The sequence below is a fragment of the Leptodactylus fuscus genome, chromosome 9 (assembly GCF_031893055.1).
Source record: "Leptodactylus fuscus isolate aLepFus1 chromosome 9, aLepFus1.hap2, whole genome shotgun sequence".
Classification (NCBI taxonomy): Eukaryota; Metazoa; Chordata; class Amphibia; order Anura; family Leptodactylidae; genus Leptodactylus; species Leptodactylus fuscus.
In genome coordinates this window covers 31,499,648-31,519,958 of record NC_134273.1, presented here as the reverse complement: position 1 = coordinate 31,519,958, position 20,311 = coordinate 31,499,648, and the positions used below count along the sequence as shown (strand labels likewise).

The following is a 20,311-nucleotide window of genomic DNA, read 5'->3' as shown; positions in this document are numbered from 1 at the left end:
AAAAATGGCATAGAGGTATACATATATACGTAACTGTATAGAACAAAGCCTGACACGGCTAACCTTGTGTCCTAATTCATTCACAGCTAATCCTCACCAAGGCTTAATCTTAGCAGCTTGTCTACCTGCGAACAATTAAATAAAGAAATCACATTACCCTAATACAGTCCCAAACACATCAAACCTGACCATCGCAGTGTTAAACAACGCGCTCGCCATGCTATTAATAGCGTGAGAGCACCAATAAATCTCTCGGCTCCGCTCAAGTTCACTTTTCCCTGTGTATTATAAGTGACATATTCTAAGAACTTCACAAGTTTCATTGTCCCCATAATGACCAGACATAGCGGAGCTTTTCAGTACGTGTCCGTTAAGTCATCACAAATCATTTTCGGCTTTGTAATTTAGATACTTTAGTCTGGAAGTTTTAGTTCCTAGGATGGAAAAGGCATCTTTAGGCTAAGGCCCCACGGGACGTCCCGCAGCAAAAAAAAAGGCTGCGGGAAAAATTGTGGCGGCAACGCGTTGCAGTTCTTCCTGTAGCGCTGTAGACAGAAAGCTCTCAGAGGTTTCCTTTGTGGACTTTCTGTGTCAATTGTACCTATAGGGAAATCGCTGGTGTTTCTGTCGGTATAATTGACATGCTGTGATTTCCAAAACCACGCCGGCTTTGGAAATTGTGACGCGTACGCACCGTGGTTTGTACCACAGATTGGGATATACTAGAATCCCATCCACTTTACCATGACTGTAAAACGCCACAAGGTTTCTGCCACGGGCAAATTGAAGCGTTTACGTCCCGCGGAGCCCCGGCCTAAGGTTGAGACCCGACGTTGCGAAAACGCAGTTTTTGGGGTTTTTTTTTCAGATTTTGCTGTGGTTTTTTTTTTTTTTTAAACAGTGGAGTGGATTGAGCAGAAGGTAGAAATATAAGAACCTCCTATCCATTTCCATTCCTTTTACAGACATTCTTGGCTTTGACTAAAAAAAAAAAAAAAAAAAAAAAAAAACACAGCAAAATCTGCAACAAAAAAAAAATAAAAAAAATCTGCATTTCCGTAATGTGGGGCTTCAGCCTTAAATGTAACCAATGACTGTAGATCAATATGTAGGTTCCAAGCTCTTAGATCAGATTGGCCAAACTGCTGTTCCATTTTAAGGCTAAGGACACACATAGCGGGCTGCAGCAAAAAAGTCTTGTGGGAAAAACGGCGGCGGCAACGCATCAATGTTTCTCCCACAGCGCTTTTCATAGCAAGTTTTTCTGCTTCCATTATACCTAATGGGAAACCAAAGGGGTCTCCGTAGGTCTAATGGACATGCTGCAATTTCCAAAACTGTTGCGCTCTTTGCCTCAGCGTTTTTTTTGCTGCAGCCTATAAACTGGGCTTTAGCCAAAGGGGTTTTGAAGGACTTTAGGATAGGTCATCAATATATCATTGGGGAAGGGGGGGTTGACACCAAGGATATCCACCTATCAGATGTTAGAAGCCGCCTCTGCCATTGACTTCACATTCATCGGTCACACGGTACCATGTGTACCAAACACAACCCCTATGCAACATAGGCCGTGGTGCATTGAGTTCTGTGAAACACTGCAACCTCTTCAACCAGCTTAATATTGGGCCGCAATGATAAGGATAGTTATCAATATTTGGGTCCCTTTAAGACCACATCCCATCACAGATGTTGTAGACGCCATACAACCGCACCAAAGAAGCAGTTTTCCCACAGCTACATAGTTAAGGAGAACCCGTTACGTTGAAAGTTCAATCCAAACAGAGCAGACTGATTTATAGTTTTTTGGGGAAAAGATACAATATCACTTGCATTTTATTAAGATTTTTAATCTGTGTTCCTCCCTCCTTGGTTTAGGAGTCTTTGGGGGGGGGGGATTCCTACTCAGCAATCGACAGTCGCCCCTGTATGAATGTGTATACAGAGAGAACTGCCAGACGTCTCCAGAAACAGCAGCCACTAAACGCGATAAGCTAAGCAGCAATACCAAGCACAGCCTGTAGTTAAATGTGGCGCTGTTTTTCAAAATGTTTTTTAATCTCTGGGTATGGAGGGCAGTGTACATGCTTCTGTGTTAACAGTTTAGTGGCCCATACCCCCAAAAAATTAATGCCACCAAATCTTACATGCTCCAGTCTGTATTAAACATTACACCGGTCACCGGGCCCCTTTTGAGGGGAAAAAAAACCTAAAAGAAAAACAAAGGAAAGACCTAATCTGCCCCAATGTGTATGTCCAGCTTTAACCCCTTTTTTCACAGACCCAGTGACTTTCTACAGAACAGTCAGGATCATGAAAATGGAGCCAATCACGAGGACTAGATAGTGTGAATAGAGCCTACGGGTCAGCCCTGTATCACCCTATAACCTCCTATAGATGGAAGGTGACCGATTCTGGATAACCCAATGCCACCAGTCACTCGCTCTCATCAGATAAGGCCATTACTTTCAATAAACTCCAGCTATTTGCATATTTATGATCTTTTTTCTATAGACACTTTGCATTTTTCCTCCTTGTATAAAGGAGACTCATTGATATGCAAATACAGTCAATCTCACTAGAAAGAAAATGATAACTTCCAAGTCAGATCTAATCCCTGGATCATAATAGGTTTGTATAAGGACAGACGGCAAAGATGAAACGAGGGAAATAATTCTATAAACTACTGCCATAAAAACGCACGGAAAAACAAATTGACGGCAGCGACCATCATTCACTTACTGCTCCTCCTGGCAGGACCGATCGGGCATTGGCTCGGAGGGGGTCACGGTTTACCCACTGCCCCTGATTTTATTGCAATGTTGATAAATGATGCCTTATACATCAGGGCTGTGGAGTCTGTAGCCTAAACCAATGCCCCCACCATATTACCACAGACTGACCTACGACCACATGCAAAAGGCTACAGCTTCGTCTGACCATGACTGTCAAAGATTCTCTAATTCAATAAAAATCTAAGATTGAATTCCTATGAAAGCAGAAATGTAACAAACTCTACATGTGACTAGACAATACCAATGATAAGAAATAAAGAATGACTTTATTTTGAGGCCTGAGGTAGAGTCGTTAACTTTTTTTCGATTCCTACCCCATCCAAGATTGGTCCCAACTCCAATTCCACAGCCCTGTTAAAATGCAGATGCCATATGTATGTAAAATGCAAATGTTGGAATATCACGGTGTAGTTTCCATTCCTGGTTTTGGCTCACGAAGATTGATGTGTGAATAAAGCCTTATGGAGGTATTCCCGCACTATAAAGGTGCAAGCTAGGTTGCACCTGAAACCCTGCCTGTATGTGGCCACCAATGATCTCACCCTGCCTGTATGCGGCCACCAATCATGACACCCTGTCTGTATGCGGCCACCAATCATCGCACCCTGCCTGTATGTGGCCACCATGATCGCACCCTGCCTGTATGTGGCCACCAATGATCACACCCTGCCTATATGTGGCCACCAATCATCGCACCCTGTCTGTATGCGGCCACCAATCATCGCACCCTGCCTGTATGTGGCCACCATGATCGCACCCTGCCTGTATGTGGCCACCAATGATCACACCCTGCCTATATGTGGCCACCAATCATCGCACCCTGTCTGTATGCGGCCACCAATCATCACACCCTGCCTGTATGTGGCCACCATGATCGCACCCTGCCTGTATGTGGCCACCAATGATCACACCCTATCTGTATGCGGCCACCAATCATCACACCCTGCCTGTATGTGGCCATCAATGATCGCACCCTATCTGTATACAGCCAGCAATGATAGCTCTACCTTGTGCATGCATTAAAAACCTTTCATAAATGAAGTGTACAGGCAGGGTTGTAGCTATAGGAAGGAGCAGAGGTAGCAGTCACTACTGAACCATGGAGGCTTATTACAGCATACTAAGACACCAGTATTATACAGAACCTGTTACAGATTTTGAATTGGGGCCAAGGAGTACAGATGAAGCATTACTGATCAGAGGCAACATCAGATTGGTTACATGCAATTCCAGGTCATTTTGCCCTTACACCAGTATACTACTTACAAAAATGAGGCAGTCCTGATAGCGCTAGTCTTCCCTGAACTAGCAGAGGATGCGTGCCTTATTACAAGGTGTATGTCTCATCATAAATAGAGCATCCTCCAGCAAATGGCATTGAAAAACTTGCAAACCCAAGGTTTGTGACTTTACTACGCCATTCTTCTGGCATAGGGAGATGATAAATCTCCCCCACTGGGCTTTCTCCTTTTTCATTACAGGCCGTTTCTACAAACATGAAATCTGCTAAAAACATAAAGCAGATGGTATGGTAATATTAGTGATGACTGGAGGGGAAATACATCTCCACTCATTACAAGTGCTGCACATAACACTCACTATTTCTTCCCATTACTGTCCACCTAAACCCTGCTAATATACATGTAGGGTGAGCACACAGACAACACAGCGCTGGCCGCACCTGAAGCCCTGCACAGCCATGGTGGCCAATGACCACATTCTGCAGGTAGGAGACATGATGTGACACGGATGCCGCCGGTGTGTGCTGTGATCCCGCACCAAAAAAATCTACAGAAAACCATCAGCACTAGCTCAACACTTACCTGGGATCTCTGCTGAAGACCCTGTGTCCAGAATAAACCAATAGAAGAAATAATCCTGAAACATTTAGCAGATTATTTTCACATTAGACACCACGTGGGAGGCTGAGGAGAGCAGGGGCGCATACACAGTGCAATTGGGCGCAGTTAAAACTACGACGGAAAAAAATACATGCAGTTTTGATGCGATTTTTGGTGCAATTTCTTAATTTTACAGGTAAAACATGTTAAATAAACAAGTTTCACTTATAAAATTAAGAAACTGTATCAAAAACTGCCATGTAAATTTTTTCATTGCAGTTCTGACGCCACTCCGCTGCAATGTGTGCATGCGCTCCAACCGTTGCGTTCCACAAGGTAATTTTTGTATGCTCACAATACCCATTTGTGTCTAGCCTAACTACATTTATCCTTAAAGGAGTTATCCATGTGTTTTATTGTGGCCTATTCTATGGTCCCTGTACTATACAGAAGCAAATGGCTCTGTGCCCTGTATAGCATTGACTTCAAAGAAAGCAGAGAAGTAGTAACAGCATGCGGCCATTATACATAGCACATGGCTCATGAACAGCTGATTCACGCGGGGCCTCACTGAGCAGATATTTATGGTCTATCCTCAGGATAGGTTATACAAATAAAAAATCATGGACCACCCCTTTAATATTCCACAGGTTCCTTGGGCACACATACGAGCCTAAGAGACCAAGACGTGTGAGCTGGACATCTGTGACTAAGATTTGGAGAAAGGGAAAGAAGTCGCCTACTGGGATACTGCATCTGGGTGGAACCCGCATCAACTTCCTATGTGTGATATCTTTGTAACAATATGGCAGCTACAGATTATTTAGGCAACCACAGGTGATACCATACTTTAGGGGAACATGTGACTTCTCCTTTAAGACATGCTTTACAGAATACGTAGAACGCTCTGAGAGTCCTCGGCGGCCACCTGAAATATTAAGAGGAATGGTCCGGGAGAGTTAAATGGATTTAAGCTTCTTGAATGAGAAATGCAATCAGACATGAATTTCAAAGAGAACAATCATGTACGGTGGATTAATATACGGTATATACTCCCACCCAGCCCCATTTCTGAAGTCTTGCTCATTCCCAGTGATCTCTATGGATTAGACAAAAATCGCATGAATAATGCATTGAAAACACATTAAAACACATTAAAGAAACTGGAGCATCAATGTAAACTTTGGACTACAAGAATTAAGCTCAGGAGTTAAGAAGAATGTAGAATAAGTAAAGATCTGCGGAAGGATTAGAGCCGCAGTCAGTGGGGGCGACGCTGCCAGGGGATCGCCAGCATACGGGCACAATCATCCTATTTGTGACAATTACAGCACTCGAGGTGCCAGCGCCCTCCCAGTTGATTGTAAAATCACAGCTATATCTAGTCATCCATACACAGCTGTATTTACTAATATATGCCACTCTCATGCCAGCACCGCCTGTACCAAGTATAGCACATGGCAAAGGGGCTGGCGCTTCTGTCATTCACTAAACTGCACATCTAGACTAGCTTTACATGCACAGACCTTTGGTCTACTAGTCTGTTGCAGTGACTACGATCCATCTTGTCTGATGGTCTGGCAGTGTATCTGACCTGTCCAGCCATGTAACCAACGTTGGATTGAAGTCCCTCCAACAGATTATGGGCTTGTGACTATACATCACTCTTCCCTAGGTGTCTTTTCCCTACTTCTTTACTCTCCAGTAACCTATATTGATCCCTCTCATGTCTTCCATCATCCACAATGAACACTCACGGCCCTTTTAGATGGCCCAACAACAGGTTGGGTGAGTGTGACAAGTTAAATTTCAACATGATTGATGTTGCGCAACTGAATTCCCTATTGAAAATACATGCATGCTCAGCTCATACATGCCCCAGTACAATGCATATGTCTTTATTTGTCTAGGTGTGCTCCTTCCATGCAGAGACCTACTTTTCCCAAGCGTCTCATGGCAGCCACAGGTCTGTCTGACTGTACTGTAGACACGTGGGCAGCTGAGATGACATCTACATGCAGATTTAGGCCAAGAAGGATCCTTCCTCCCTTGGCCCCCATCTCCTCAACCATACTGCACGGGCCCCAATAACCGATCATCTGAGGCCTGCTACTGTGTGGGGACATATCCCTGGCACACAGAGGTAGGAGAGCCCTGGTCCAGACAAAAACCAGGCCGCAGACTACTGACAGGGCCTCAGGACAGAAACAGCCAGAGGCAGGGGTAGGCAGCAAGACACTACAGGAAAATACATTAATGTTGGCGACATTTTAGGATGCATGTAGCTATATAGTGGCCCACCAGAATAGATATTACTAAAGTCCGACACTGCCTCTGGAATATATTATACAAATCCATTGTAGGCAGGCGTCAGCGAATACATTCTGCCATGTTAAGGTAATGAGATTTCTTTGTATTGCAGATCATCTACACTTTCTGAACGGGGACGTTACAATGAGTTGCGTACGCCGCAGGAATCCACTTACATGGCAGACGACAAGTGCTCAGTGTTATATAACAGGACTGAACAAGCAAACATTTTATTACCACAAGTAGATGACAAAAGTGAACTCACTTATAATAAAAAGAGCCATAAACCTGCTGGCAGACATGGTGACGGGACTAAAAGCGCATCTGATGATGGCATAGAAAACGGAAACAGGACTTGTACCTACTATAGCAACCTGATGTAGCGGTAATACTGCCATAACAATACTAATACCTCATACATGAGGTGCCAAGAATAAACTTACTAACACCAGCGTTTTATATGTCACTTTAGTCCTAAGTGTCTAGGAGCGAGATGTAACCAATGTATGAAGGGACAAGGCTCTCTTCAGAAATGTCACATCTTTGCCTATCCATGTACCCCAAAGTCACCCCAAAGTCACTGAGCAGGATGGGACCTCCTCTATAATCCTCTGGACAGAGTATCGGAAACCACCGCGGATCATACACTCAGTCGTGTGCATGTGACCTAAGGCCATGCTTAGCAGGCCACAAACCATTGTAGTGTCTGTATGACAGCTGAAAACTGTGGGACCAATGACTCAAACTGGCAGCATCATAGGGATCTGTCTGTTGTAAACTGAGGTCATTAGACCGGTGGTTGGGACTGGATAAACTGCTATACGGATGATAACATATAGATGTATTTATATCTGTCTGAATGCAGCTGGTAAACTGGAAAAACTCGCTATTTTAGGTGTATTTTTAGGTCTCCTTTTAAAGGCTGGGGTCCCCACGTATCGAAAACGCCGTGTATTACAGTACTCTAATGGCTAATCCCATCCACACATTGCAGAAAAAATGCTGCGCTTTAAAAGACCGTTACATTTGTGTAAATCGCAGAATGTCAATTATACTTACGGAAACGCTGGCGGTATTTGTATAGGTGTAATAGAGGCAACTCTTCAGAAAAAACTGCACTACAGCACTGACAGAACAGTCTCAGACTGTGTACGGACATATCCCACTGACAGGGGACTCAGATGTCTATTCAAATCAAATAAAAAAATGCTTTATTGGCACGTCCGAATAGGTACTTGGCATTGCCAAAGCTATTTATACATTTCCAAGAGGAATAACAAAGGAATGGCACAAGGTAGAGTTCTGAGAATCGTCATTTCATGTAGAAGGCAAGTAGTCACCCACAGACATGTCAGAAGAGCTCTCGGGTACTCTTCAAGATTAGGAGCTATTAGGAACTCAATTTACGCACATACTAAAATAACACATAATTCACTTACAGTCCAAATCTGGATGTAAACTAAGCAGTTGAACTTTTGGTTGCTCCACCATACACAGCAGAGCCTGGAAGCCACATGGAGGAGATAATTGAATCAGGTTACACACAGCGCCCGCCATATACGTTCTTTACATGCCGCTCTTCGTCATACGAGCGCTCACTGGAGACATCACAGAGCTTCACTGTTTATCAGCCCTCAAAACATCCTCCACAAATCTAATTCACAAGTGCCCATCCGCCTGGCTCTGTCATGAAACAAGCTGCACATGGACAGGAGGCGATTCAGACCATTTTGCCAGGAAAGCTGAAACATTTTCAACCACAATATAAAAAAAATCCAGCTTCCTTCATTACGTAATCCTCCATTGACATTTAGTGATGTACAAGATTATTGCCCTGATCCAACTCAGAAGAAGAACAAGATGAAAAACAGCGGAGGACTTACCAGGTTGTGGTTGGTGGAGTTTGAATCGTCTTCAGGGAATGGGATGTAAACAGCTAAGGCCACACAATTGGCAAAAATCGCCAGTAATATAAATATGTCAAATGGTCTGAAGACAAGGTCAAGGAAAGTGCAACAACAACAAAAAGAGACATATTGCTTGTAAAAGGAGTATAAAAATGGTGCAAAGTACAGCTACAGATCCAGGACACCTCATATATTAGTATCAGACATGGGCAAATTGGTTTTCAATGAGCCGGGTTCAACACAAATATTCCAAATTGTATCCCACAGTATACTAGGTATAGAGGGCTAGGGTGGTGAAAAAAACAAACAAAAAACCCCAAACATTTATACTCCCCTTCCGTTACCTCTTTTGAGCCTCCTCGCAGTGTACGTGTTCTGTCTCTACCTCCTCGGGGCGCATGACACTGCTCTGTGACCACTGAATCCTTTGACTGGGCCACAGAAGCGACATAGGCACCGAGTGTCATCACATCCGAAAAGATGCCCAAAAAATGGTAAGGGAGGGTGAGTTTAAGGTTTTCTTTTCTATTTTTGTCACTTCCCCTGCGGTCCCTTGTAAAATACCTTGTGTTCACTTTCCTCCCAATCTACGACATCAGTAATCTGAGCTCCTGAAGACTTGGATGCTTGATTCTTCAGACTTTAATATGCAGTGTACAGGTTACTCCTCCTTCCTTGATGGATAAGTCCATAGTTTTGTATTTCAAACATTACAGTTATTTTATAAGAAGCATTTGATTACAGACCCCCCAGTCATATTAAAGAGCGAATCAAGCAAAGTGAAAGCCTTAGGGTGTGAACATTACGTGCGGCTAGCCATGACAGAATACCAATATAGTGCACTGGCATCCCGTCGTGGCGTTCCGTTCCAGATTAGGCCCAAATGAATGGGCCTAATTGGGAGGGAGTCTCACACCGCGGAACCCGCGGTATAATAAGGCATCGCGCTACTAGCTAGTGGAAAAAAGAAGCGAACGGCTCCCATTGAAGTCAATGGAGACGTTTTGGCAGGTGGATTTTGAGGCAGATTCTACGTCAAAATCCACTGCCAAAAGACTCTGTGTGAACTAACCCTTAGATTCATCTTAGAAGATCACATTGGTTTACAGAGTGATCTAGGATCACTATTAAGTGAGGCCAAACCCCTTTGTTTTCCGTTACCAGAAAATGTCACCCAGTATACAAAGCAATAATCAATTCAATGCCCCTTGGCCTGTTATTTTAGATTTTTAGTAAGGGCATGTTCACACAGTTAATTTTTCAAGTTCAAAAATGTGTCAGTTTAAAAGAAAATCTGCAGCAGAAATCCAGTAGTAAAGTCCACGGTCTATACAATGTATATTCTACATGCACAAATGACACCTTAAAGGATACTTCCATTCTACTATACTGATACAGGCTCTCCGGATGGGGTTATTGAGAGACAAGCAGAACAGGGCGCGGGCTGCTCTGTTGTTGGTTGAGCCTCCCCCTTGTTTCTTGCTCTTCGCATACTGCTGCCGTTTTTTCTGTGACAAGGATCCAACCGGCAGAGGCTCTGCGGTGCTCATATTCTGGGCAGCCTTGGCCTGTCTGGCAGCATCGATCGCAGCTTGCCAAGATAGGACGGTCTGCTTGGATGGTCCTGGACCCCTAGACTGGAGACTTGACCCGTCAACAGCAAGTGGAGGTCGCTTGCTACTTGCATAGTTCGCCCCTGTGAATGAGAGGACATGGTTCATTAGACAGTGCAGTAAGTCAATCCTACACATCTTCATTATTTGGGGCACACAAAATGTTTACTATAGACTAGTTCTATTAAATGGCATAAAAAATGGAGATATAAACCAATCACAGTACTAGTAGGGTAGTCAGAACAGTTTACTATGATGCTGCTCCAATCGTATAAAAATCGCCCCTTTTTATGCTAATGAGAAGACAGGAGTTTTAGGGGCGTGGCTTTTCAGCAATGGGCTTCACTATCTGCTGCTCAGCTCCGCCCCTGCTAGTTGACTGACATCTCTCTCCTATCTGGCTGGTTAGCAGGAGCAGATAGTGAAGCCCAATAATGGAAAGCGACACCCCCAAAGCCCCTTTTCTGCTCATTTGCAGAGGTATAAAGGACAATTTTTACAATAATGGAGCAATGGTCGTGAATAAGAAATACATCTTTGTAACCTGTGCCGACAGCTCCACAACGTACTGTGGTTAGTTTATATCTCAATTTTGCGCTGACACACTCCCTTTAAGTCTGTATATAATAAACAGCCATAACATACAATCACATATGAACTGGTTTTCCAATATTTTCAAAACTAAAGCTCTTATAACAGAGCACTGAATAGTAGGTTTACAGTGGGTACGGAAAGTATTCAGACCCCATTACATTTTTCATTCTTTGTTTCATTGCAGCCACTTGCTAAAATCAAAAAAGTTCATTTTATTTCTCATTAATGTACACTCAGCACCACATTTTGACAGAAACCCCCTCCAGAAATGTAGATATTTTTGCAAATCTATTAAAAAAGAAAAACTGAAATATCACATGGTCATAATTATTCCAAGCCTTTGCTCAGTATTGAGTATTTGCATCCTTATGAGCTAGTACAGCCAAGAGTCTTCTTGGGAATGATGCAACAAGTTTTTCACATCTGGATTTGGGCAACCTCTGCCATTCTTCCTTACAGATCCTCTCCAGTTCCGTCAAGTTGAACGGTATAAAGATACTGGAATACAATAATTTTTCTAGAGCTCCACTGTCTAAAGGGATTCTACCACTAAACCAACTTTTTTTCTAATTATCACGTCAGAATAGCCTTAAGAAAGGCTATTCTCTTACCTCTAGACGTGGTCTCCGTGGCGCCGTTCCTTAGAAATACCGGTTCTTCAGCTGCAACCCCGCCTCTTCTGTCTTCCGTCTCGGGCCAACTTCCGACGCCTGCGCAGTACGCTCCTGTATTCAACTACAAGAGCAAGGCCGCTCTTGCTCTTGTAGTTCAATACAAGAGCGTACTGCGCAGGCGTAGGAAGTTGGACCGAGACGGAAGACAGAAGAGTCGGGGTTGCAGCTGAGGATGGAGGCGACGCTGGAGAGAGCTCTCGGGCAGCAGTGGGGACGCCCCCATCGCCGTTTGAGCGCTGAGACCCGCCCTCATTGCTGCGGAGAACTCATTTGCATACTGGTTAAAACTGGTATTTCTAAGGAACGGCGCCGTGGAGACCACGTCTAAAGGTAAGAGACGATTAGCCTTTCTTTAGGCTATTCTGACATGGTAATTAGAAAACATGTTGGTTTAGTGGTAGAATCCCTTTAAAGTGGTTATCTGGTTTGTAAGACTGATGAGCTATCCTTTGGATAGGCCATCAATATTAGATCTGTGGGGGTACGACACAGATCACCGATACTGAGGCAGGGTGGGAATTACCTATGGCAGCACTGCAGTATCTACAATCGCTGCAACAGTTTGTACGGTGAGTAAGCAGCTGCCGCAATGCCGGTGATCAATGCCGGTGATCTTTACAGATCTAATATTGATGGCCTATCCTAAAGCTAGGCCATAAATCTTACAAACTGGATAACCCCTTTAATATTGATGACATATCCTTAGAATAGGCAATTGGCATAAGAGCGGTGCGGGTCCATACACACACAAACACAGAGAGAAAGTATTAACTATAGAAAGTATAACTATTTACAGTGGTTGTCCAGTATTAGGATATTTAAAAAAAAAAAAAAAAAACGCCACCTGCAGCATTTCTGACAAGCAGCTGAGATATGGCGTGCATAATTTCCTACCGGATTAATATTTAATTCTTAACAAAAATCAAAGACCTGAGTACAAGTCTCCTCTGGTATACAAGTATATGCGAAACTCCGGAGACTATGTACAAAGCAGGCTACTAGGCCACAAGACATCAATAATTTATCATTCCCTCCACATAAATGTGTGTTCCTGATCTCTCCGCAAACACAAGCTGTGAATATAAAGTTATAGTCATAGCCGACAAATAGGACATCTATGAGGTGCTGTGAACAGGACCCGGAGGCTTCACCTTCTTGAGAAGGTAGACCACATACTGGTAACTTCTATTAGGCACCAGGATAATGGCAGTAAGTGTATAAGGAGGAATTTGGAGAGAACGCGTCTTCTGTGTCAAATTCCTCTCCAAATACTGGCATAGCGTTGGCTTTCCGTTGCAGGTTTGCTCGATGACTAGCCTCATATACAATGGGACTAAACAGGCGGTGGGAACCATAATAAGATCATGCACGGTACTTCTTTTTACAGCATGCTGGAAGAACATAAGTGTCCATTAGGCTGAGTTCACACAGGGTATTTTGGTCAGGATTTTCAGGCTGTATCCGCCTTACCAAAAAAACGGCTCAGTTCTTTTTTCCAGAAGCGGTTTGTTCCGGCTCCAGGAAAAAAGAACGGACATGCTCATTCTTCAGGCGGAGTCGCCTCACAAATCTGTGTGAAGACACTCCCTCCTCCCGACTAGGTCCATTCATTTGGGCCTAATCCGGAGCGGAGTGCACAACTGGATGCCGGTGCACTGCAGCTACCCGGATTTTGGACCGCAACCGTTCCGGTCCAAAAAGCCCCGTGTGAACCCAGCCTTACGGTGGCAACTGAGGCATATTCTAGCCGGTCTTTGGAGCAAATATGAGACAGAACTCTTTTTAATATCATCTATGAATTAATTCTTCTGTGTCAATAGACCCTTAAGAATGTTAGAAAGAAAAGTGTGTAAGTTTGAGCAGAGACTTAACCTGAAGCTCCTAGACCCCAGGGCAACATCTGTGACAGAAGTCCAGACTTTACTTGCCATTTTTAATACTAGTATCTAGTTATTGTTACGTGGTGACTTTGGGCCCGAGTGGGACTCCTACTGGTGCATTTTGTATTCCTATGCCCAGTAACATAGGAAGACGCAGGACGCCAATGCTAAGTCTACACTGGAAAGAAGCGTAGAACTGTACACGAACCGGAAGCAACATGTCTGCTGCAGCAGTGTACGGGTGATATCTGGGACCTGTCAGCTATAGAAGAGACTCACTGGATCATATTCTATACCTAATACATAAGGAAAGGCCCTGGGGCTTCCACCGTCTAACCTTCCTGACCGCCATTCAGCAATCGACAGTCTTCTGTGAAGATGGCCACCTTTTTTCTACAAGTGATTGGAATAGGGGAACAGGTGGGATATTTTTGGCCAGAGACCTCCACCAATCATAATCTGGCCCTGCATACAATGTGTGGCACAAGATAACGCTGTTCATGAAATATTTATGAGGAAGGGATCATTTGGTTGCGTTGACGCTACAGTTATAACAAAGGCCACAATGTACTGCTGGATCTATACCAAGATGGACACCACCAGCACTCAGACTCCACTGATCTAATGGGACCTGTTGGCACCCAGTGGACTATACTCACTAGCACATACTCCATTAGATAATTACACTGACCTTCTAATTTAAAGGGGTCTTTCAGTAAGAGGTTCTGTTCTCAAGGATGGTCTCGTGAAGACAACTGTTTTCTTTGTGCTCTACAAGGCTAGGGACACATGGGCAGAACTTGTATTGAGTAAGACCTCATGTTCACGCCTGAGATTTCAGGCCAGGGGCAGCCTAAGCTCCATTTGGATGGTCAGAGTTGTGTTTATGAATAATTAACCAATAATCCCGGGTAACTGTCGTTGTCTTATATGAGTTAAGGGCTAGCGACGAGGTATTGATACCAGACGCAAAGGTTGGTATTAATTCCTCTCTTAGCAATGGAATGTTTTGCTGACGCACTTTTTTATTAAAAAAAATGGGGGTTAAATAGTAGCAGAGAGAGGAAGTGCTATAACAACAACGTAAGTTTTCATATTCATTCCTGATTGGCATGGCACATCTCAATCAAACAGAAAATGTTTAAGCAGTGCCATATATAGCCAGCTACTCCCGCTCCTGCGTGGTGACCTTGGGGCGCTGTCTTGAGGAGCAATCCAAGCATTTGTTTTTCTTGCACCCATCCTGTATACAGGCACCATCTTATCATATAACATTATACCAGTTTCAAGCATAAGCAACTATATCTAGCATTCAGGTTTTAAGGATAACAATGTTTTTCATACATTACATGATTATAACCTTTACACTCCGATATTTATAGAGCAAGTCCTCCAACATCTCGGAACGCAGCCTCGGGTGCACATTCAGACATGCAAGAGGCCTTAGCTGCTGCAATCTTGTTGGTGGCGAACCCTCTGTGATGTACAGTGGCAACATAGTGGATGAGACTAACCCACATGCTGCGACTGACACCTGTACTACAAGACTGACTTGTGCTGGAGGTTTTTTAAAGGATAAAAAACCAAAAGGACATGCAGCAATTCCTGTACGTGTGAAAACCTCCTGATTCCACTGAGGCAAAACTTTCAGGGGAACATATTACTCTATTCCCTTGACCGAAATTCAGTAGCAAATCCATCCCCTGCCGCCCCAGCACTAGGGACTATGGCAGACAGAGAGGGCACCTCCACTGGGATCCACTTCTATGAACTAACTGCGTAGCACTGTATTGAAAATGTGGATCCAGATTCTGTAGCAACGTTCTCAGCAATTTGCTGATCACCGACTTTCCTTCAATGTAATAGGAATTTCTTCATGAAATAACCTCTTTATTCGCTCTTCAGGAGATACGTCGCTTGCACAAGAATCTGCTTTGTAATATTTAATCATCAAATTCGCTGGAGCGTTACCATAGTGAACTACAGCCATTGTTAAGGACCTCCAGTGTTCACTATGAAGCCTTGAAGTTTATTATTAGAGCACTTCTGCTACTGAATTAAAGGGGCTGTCCAATTCTGTGGTTTCACACATGCCTGGCGGACCCCATTGACTATAAACTGGAGGAGGAAAAAGTCCTTTTTCCTTCGCAGTTTTCAGCTAACACTGTGAAGACTCAGGCATACATGTGAACATGGCCTTAGGGTAAGTTCAGACGGAGTTTATTGGAATGGAACCTGAAGCGGAGGCCGCCTCAGGTCCCGGTCCGAAAGACGGGTCGCCGTGAGTGAAAGCCGGTGCACTGCACCAGCATCCAGCCGCGCACTCCGCTCCGGATTAGGCCCAATGAATGGACCTAGACGGGAGGAGGGAGTGTCTTCAGGCCGAATCGTGAGGCGACTTGGGCTGAACAATGAGCACCTCGCTTTTTTCCAGGAGCCGGAATAAACAGCTCCCTGAAAAAGTGGCTTCCATTGATTTCAAAGGGAGCTGTCTTTTTGGTCAGGGTTTTGAGGCGAATAAGGACTCAAAACCCTGACATAAAAATTTTGTGTGAACTTACCCTTAGTGTTATAAATGTAACCCTCTCTGGCAAGTCTAAAAATTTACCCATGCACGTGAGGTCTTTGATTTTTGGTTGTAATACAGAATTTAACCAAGTGAATGGATCTTAAAAAACCGTCAAGGCTTTTCATACTGCAAAGCACTTTTCCTTTGCATAGACAGAGAATTTAGTCTTAAGAATAATAATTGTCAATTTATTCACAAATTTCCAGAGTAATAATGGAGGAGCGACACATAGTTATGAGAATAAAAGCCTCAGAATTGTTATTTCAAGGGAAATCCACATATTTTTTCTAAAACAGACATGTTGGGAGTGGCGACAGCTCCTTAATGTAACCTCCCCTACCTGTGGCCCCCGGTGCTGCTGAGGCTATCCTGGTACTATTGTACCGGTCACTATCTGCTTAACCCTGGCATTGCTTACTGTAACACTTCTTGTTGTATTCCCTGGCTTAAGGGCTCCTCTGTATTAAAGGTATATAGATCCTAGTCCCCATGTGGATGGAACGGTGGAGCCCATGCTTGGTCATCATTCTGTCTACATCATTCATAGATTGTAAGCTCTTGTGAGCAGGTCCTAGGTCCCATTGTGTGAATTGACTATTTATTTGCAATGTATCTTTTTTGTCTGTACTTGAACCCAATTGTACTGCGCTGCGGAATATGCTGGGGCATGCTGGGGCATAAAATGTAATTATTATTTATTATGTACATTGAATTTCCATAATGGCAATGGCAGTGGGTCCTACAAAAGTGAATGGAGCTGTTGCCAAGCATGTGCACCCCCGGTCTTTTCACATGGATCTGTTCTTGTGACCAATGGGATTCAACCACTAATGAACTGATGCTACTGATTACAACGATGGGGATCCTTGAGTGCTCCATGTGAATGGAGCAGTGGTGTACAGTAAAAGTTTGGCCATTGCTCCTTTCGCTTCTATGTAACTTCTGGAAGGGTGATCGCACACAGTGCCACAGAAGTGGAAACAGTGGTGGGTAAACATGTGCAGGTTTTAAGTTTTAAGATGGAAACCACTTTAAGGCCTGATTCACATCTGCATTCGGCAAATCCGTTCTGAAATCTTCAAAAACTGAATTTGAACTGTCCGGATTAAAACCCATTGATTTCAATAAGTTTTAAAAGTAATCCGTATGTATGAGTTTGTGCCATTTCTGTCTGGTTTCCGCTTTTTTGTGCAGAGAGAAAAGTAAAACTTTCAGGACTTTGTCTCCGTACTAAATATAATGATTCCAGATGGACAGTAACCAATCCATTTTTTTTTTTACTCTTTTTACTTTGAGGTCTATGGAAAACGGATTACAAATAGTTTGTGTCCATTTTGCAATCCGTTTTTTCCTCTGAGCATACTCAGAATGAAGAAGGGGGAATGAAAAAAAACAACAGATTGCTCATAAACTGACACAAAAGGATAATGAACAAACACAAACTGACAAAAAAAGTCTTTTTTTTTTTGAACGGACACCCAATAACTAATCCGTATCGGGTATCCGCTGTGTAACTGTTTGGAATTGTTTTTGTACCAAACCGTTTTTCTCTCAAAACTGTTTGCAAGTGGACGGATACCTGACGCAGATGTGAACCCAGCCTAAGTCTAAAAAAATGCTGAAGAAAAAAACTGGAAAATGCTGGGCGCACTCTCATGTGCCGGAGTAGAGCTAGGAACTGGCGTAGATTTCCATTATAATTCACACCAGGAAACTAGCATGGTTTATGATAAATGTGTTGGGCCAAGTGTAGAGGGATGTGAGAACTAAATAAAAACAAAATTACCCACCCTAAAGTATTTTATTATCGTATATATCTGTGCAAAACACAGAGGAACAGACTAGGTCTGCCACTGAACACACAGCTAGTTAATAACTGCTGTACCATTACAAGGCAGTGAGATGTAGAACATATGTATAACAGGACGCCTCTTGGGCATAGCCAGGCCACATATTGATCTATACACATAGATATTTATAAAAATTAACCCATCTCCGGGGCTCGGAGCAGACCTCCCGCTAGAGAGATGACTGAAAACTATTATCAGGGCTTACAAATGACCACCATTAAAAGTAAAAGCTCTCCTGGGATGCACCATTGCTATATAGTTACTGAGAGCATGCTGCACGGCAGGACTGCCATTAATCACATGGGAAGTAGAGCAACATAGCGGAGGGACCAATAAACAAGATTACTAGGCAGGATTAATAGTCACCACCTGAATAAAGCAGTCATAAGACAGACAGAATGCGCAGATAGATATATATTGATATGTTGACATCATGGCCGCCTTTACCAGAGTCGCAGGCACAGCAGCTAACAAATAAGGTTGGGGCCCATCTTCACTGAAACTTAAAGGGGTTGTCCCGTCACAAGGATCCTATCTATACTGCTTGTTAATGTGGATTTAAGACTTTTCCTAAATACATCGCTTCCCGATCCGTGCCCGGTGTAAAGCGCTATCGGTCCCGGTACCGTAGCGCTTTACAGTCAGAAGGGCGTTTCTGACCATTAGCCAGAGACGTCCTTCTGCCTCGCGGCGCCAATCGCGCTGTGCTGTGGAGCCGGGAGGAACGCCCCCTCCCTCTCCTGATAATGCTCGTCTACGGACAAGCTGTGTGAGCAGAGGGAGGGGGCGTTCCTCCCCGCTCCACAGCACAGCGCGATTGGCGCCACGAGGCAGAAGGACGTCTCTGGCTAATGGTCAGAAACGCCCTTCTGACCATAGAAGAGCTACGGTACCGGGCCGTAAGCTCTTCACACCGGGCACAGATCGGGAAAGCCGACAGTGCGCTGAATTCAGCGCACTGTCAGCTTTCTGGCAGTATATAGAACTGCCTGTGCCCGGATATGGTGAAAGGTCCTCTTTAAAGAGGTATTCCAGTTTTCACAACTTAGATATCAATACAATAGGACAAAAAATGGTATGGTCCATCCTTAGTCCTGTGAAATGCTTCGAGGACAACTGAAAAGGACTAAATATGGCATCAGTCATGTGCCCCTCACATAGGTCATATAGCCCCTGGCATTCAAGTAATTACCAGGAAACAGGTTCATAGTAGTATATTGAGGAACAGAGCATATATGGTATTAATACAGTATCACCTCATCATGTCTGTCAGTGTATATACAGTATCACTACAACATCACCTCATCATGTCTGTCAGTGTATATACAGTATTACTACAGTATCACCTCATCATGTCTGTCAGTGTATATACAGTATTACTACAACATCACCTCACCATGTCTGTCAGTGTATATACAGTATTATTGCCAGGGTCAGAAACAGCTCTGATCCTATTCAAGTAAGGGTCAGTGCACACAGAGTTTTTTGGCGCTGATTTTGATGCTGAATCTGTCTCAAAAATCAGCCTCCAAAAAAAACCCTCCCAATAGAGCTCTATAGGGAGGCTGATTTTGAGACAGATTCAGCGCCAAAAAACTCCATGTGCATTTTCACTAATAGGAACAGAGCTATAGCTCCATACACTCTATAGCAGTAGTGCCGGGTACTGCAGCTTAGTGCCGATTACACAAATAAGGGCGGAGCTTCTATTGGGCACCTGGATCAGCTGATCGCGCAGAGTTCAGGTTTTGATCCTCAACCAATCAGATACTGATGACTTATCCTATAGAACCACAATAAAATCTCCAAATATTACCGTATATGGTTAGGTAGTAATGTGGCTTTGTGCAGCATCACTATGTCCAAATGTAAACGTGTCTATATAGTTGGGTCAGTGACATACAGCAGCAGATTATGGGTTAAATAATTGTTTCCGCCACACGGCTAAATGCCCTGCAAGAATAAGACGTCCTAAACTCTGCCGAACTACACCAACAATCCAACTTTCCTGATAGATGAGTACGGATTTCATAAACACGCAATTATTCTGTCAATGTCTCGCCCAAAAAGCTTTCAAAGTAATTCCCACTCTACAATTTCAAGTCAGAAACGTGAAGTGCTTAAAATACACAAGTTACAGCGGCGCTCAGATTCTTGATCATTTTAATCTTAGCATAAAGATTCCCGGTGAGAAGCCACAGTCTTTATTCTAGAAGGATATGACCGGACGCAACAAACAATTATTGTGCAAAAATCAATATGGCACGTAAATCTCAAAGCA

General features: G+C 43.6%; 1 protein-coding gene across 8 annotated transcripts in view; it reads right to left on the bottom strand.

The window, feature by feature from the left end:
• The window catches only part of CACNA1D (calcium voltage-gated channel subunit alpha1 D), a 252,174-nt gene that overhangs the window by 218,431 nt on the left and 13,432 nt on the right, over positions 1 to 20,311 (bottom strand). For all 8 annotated transcript variants that reach the window (XM_075287149.1, XM_075287141.1, XM_075287143.1 and 5 more), the window contains exons 2-3: positions 10,225 to 10,546; positions 8,827 to 8,932 (exon numbers count right to left, since the gene is read on the bottom strand). In XM_075287149.1, coding sequence (XP_075143250.1) covers positions 8,827 to 8,932; positions 10,225 to 10,546 — 428 coding nt within the window. The remainder of the gene's footprint in view (positions 1 to 8,826; positions 8,933 to 10,224; positions 10,547 to 20,311) is intronic.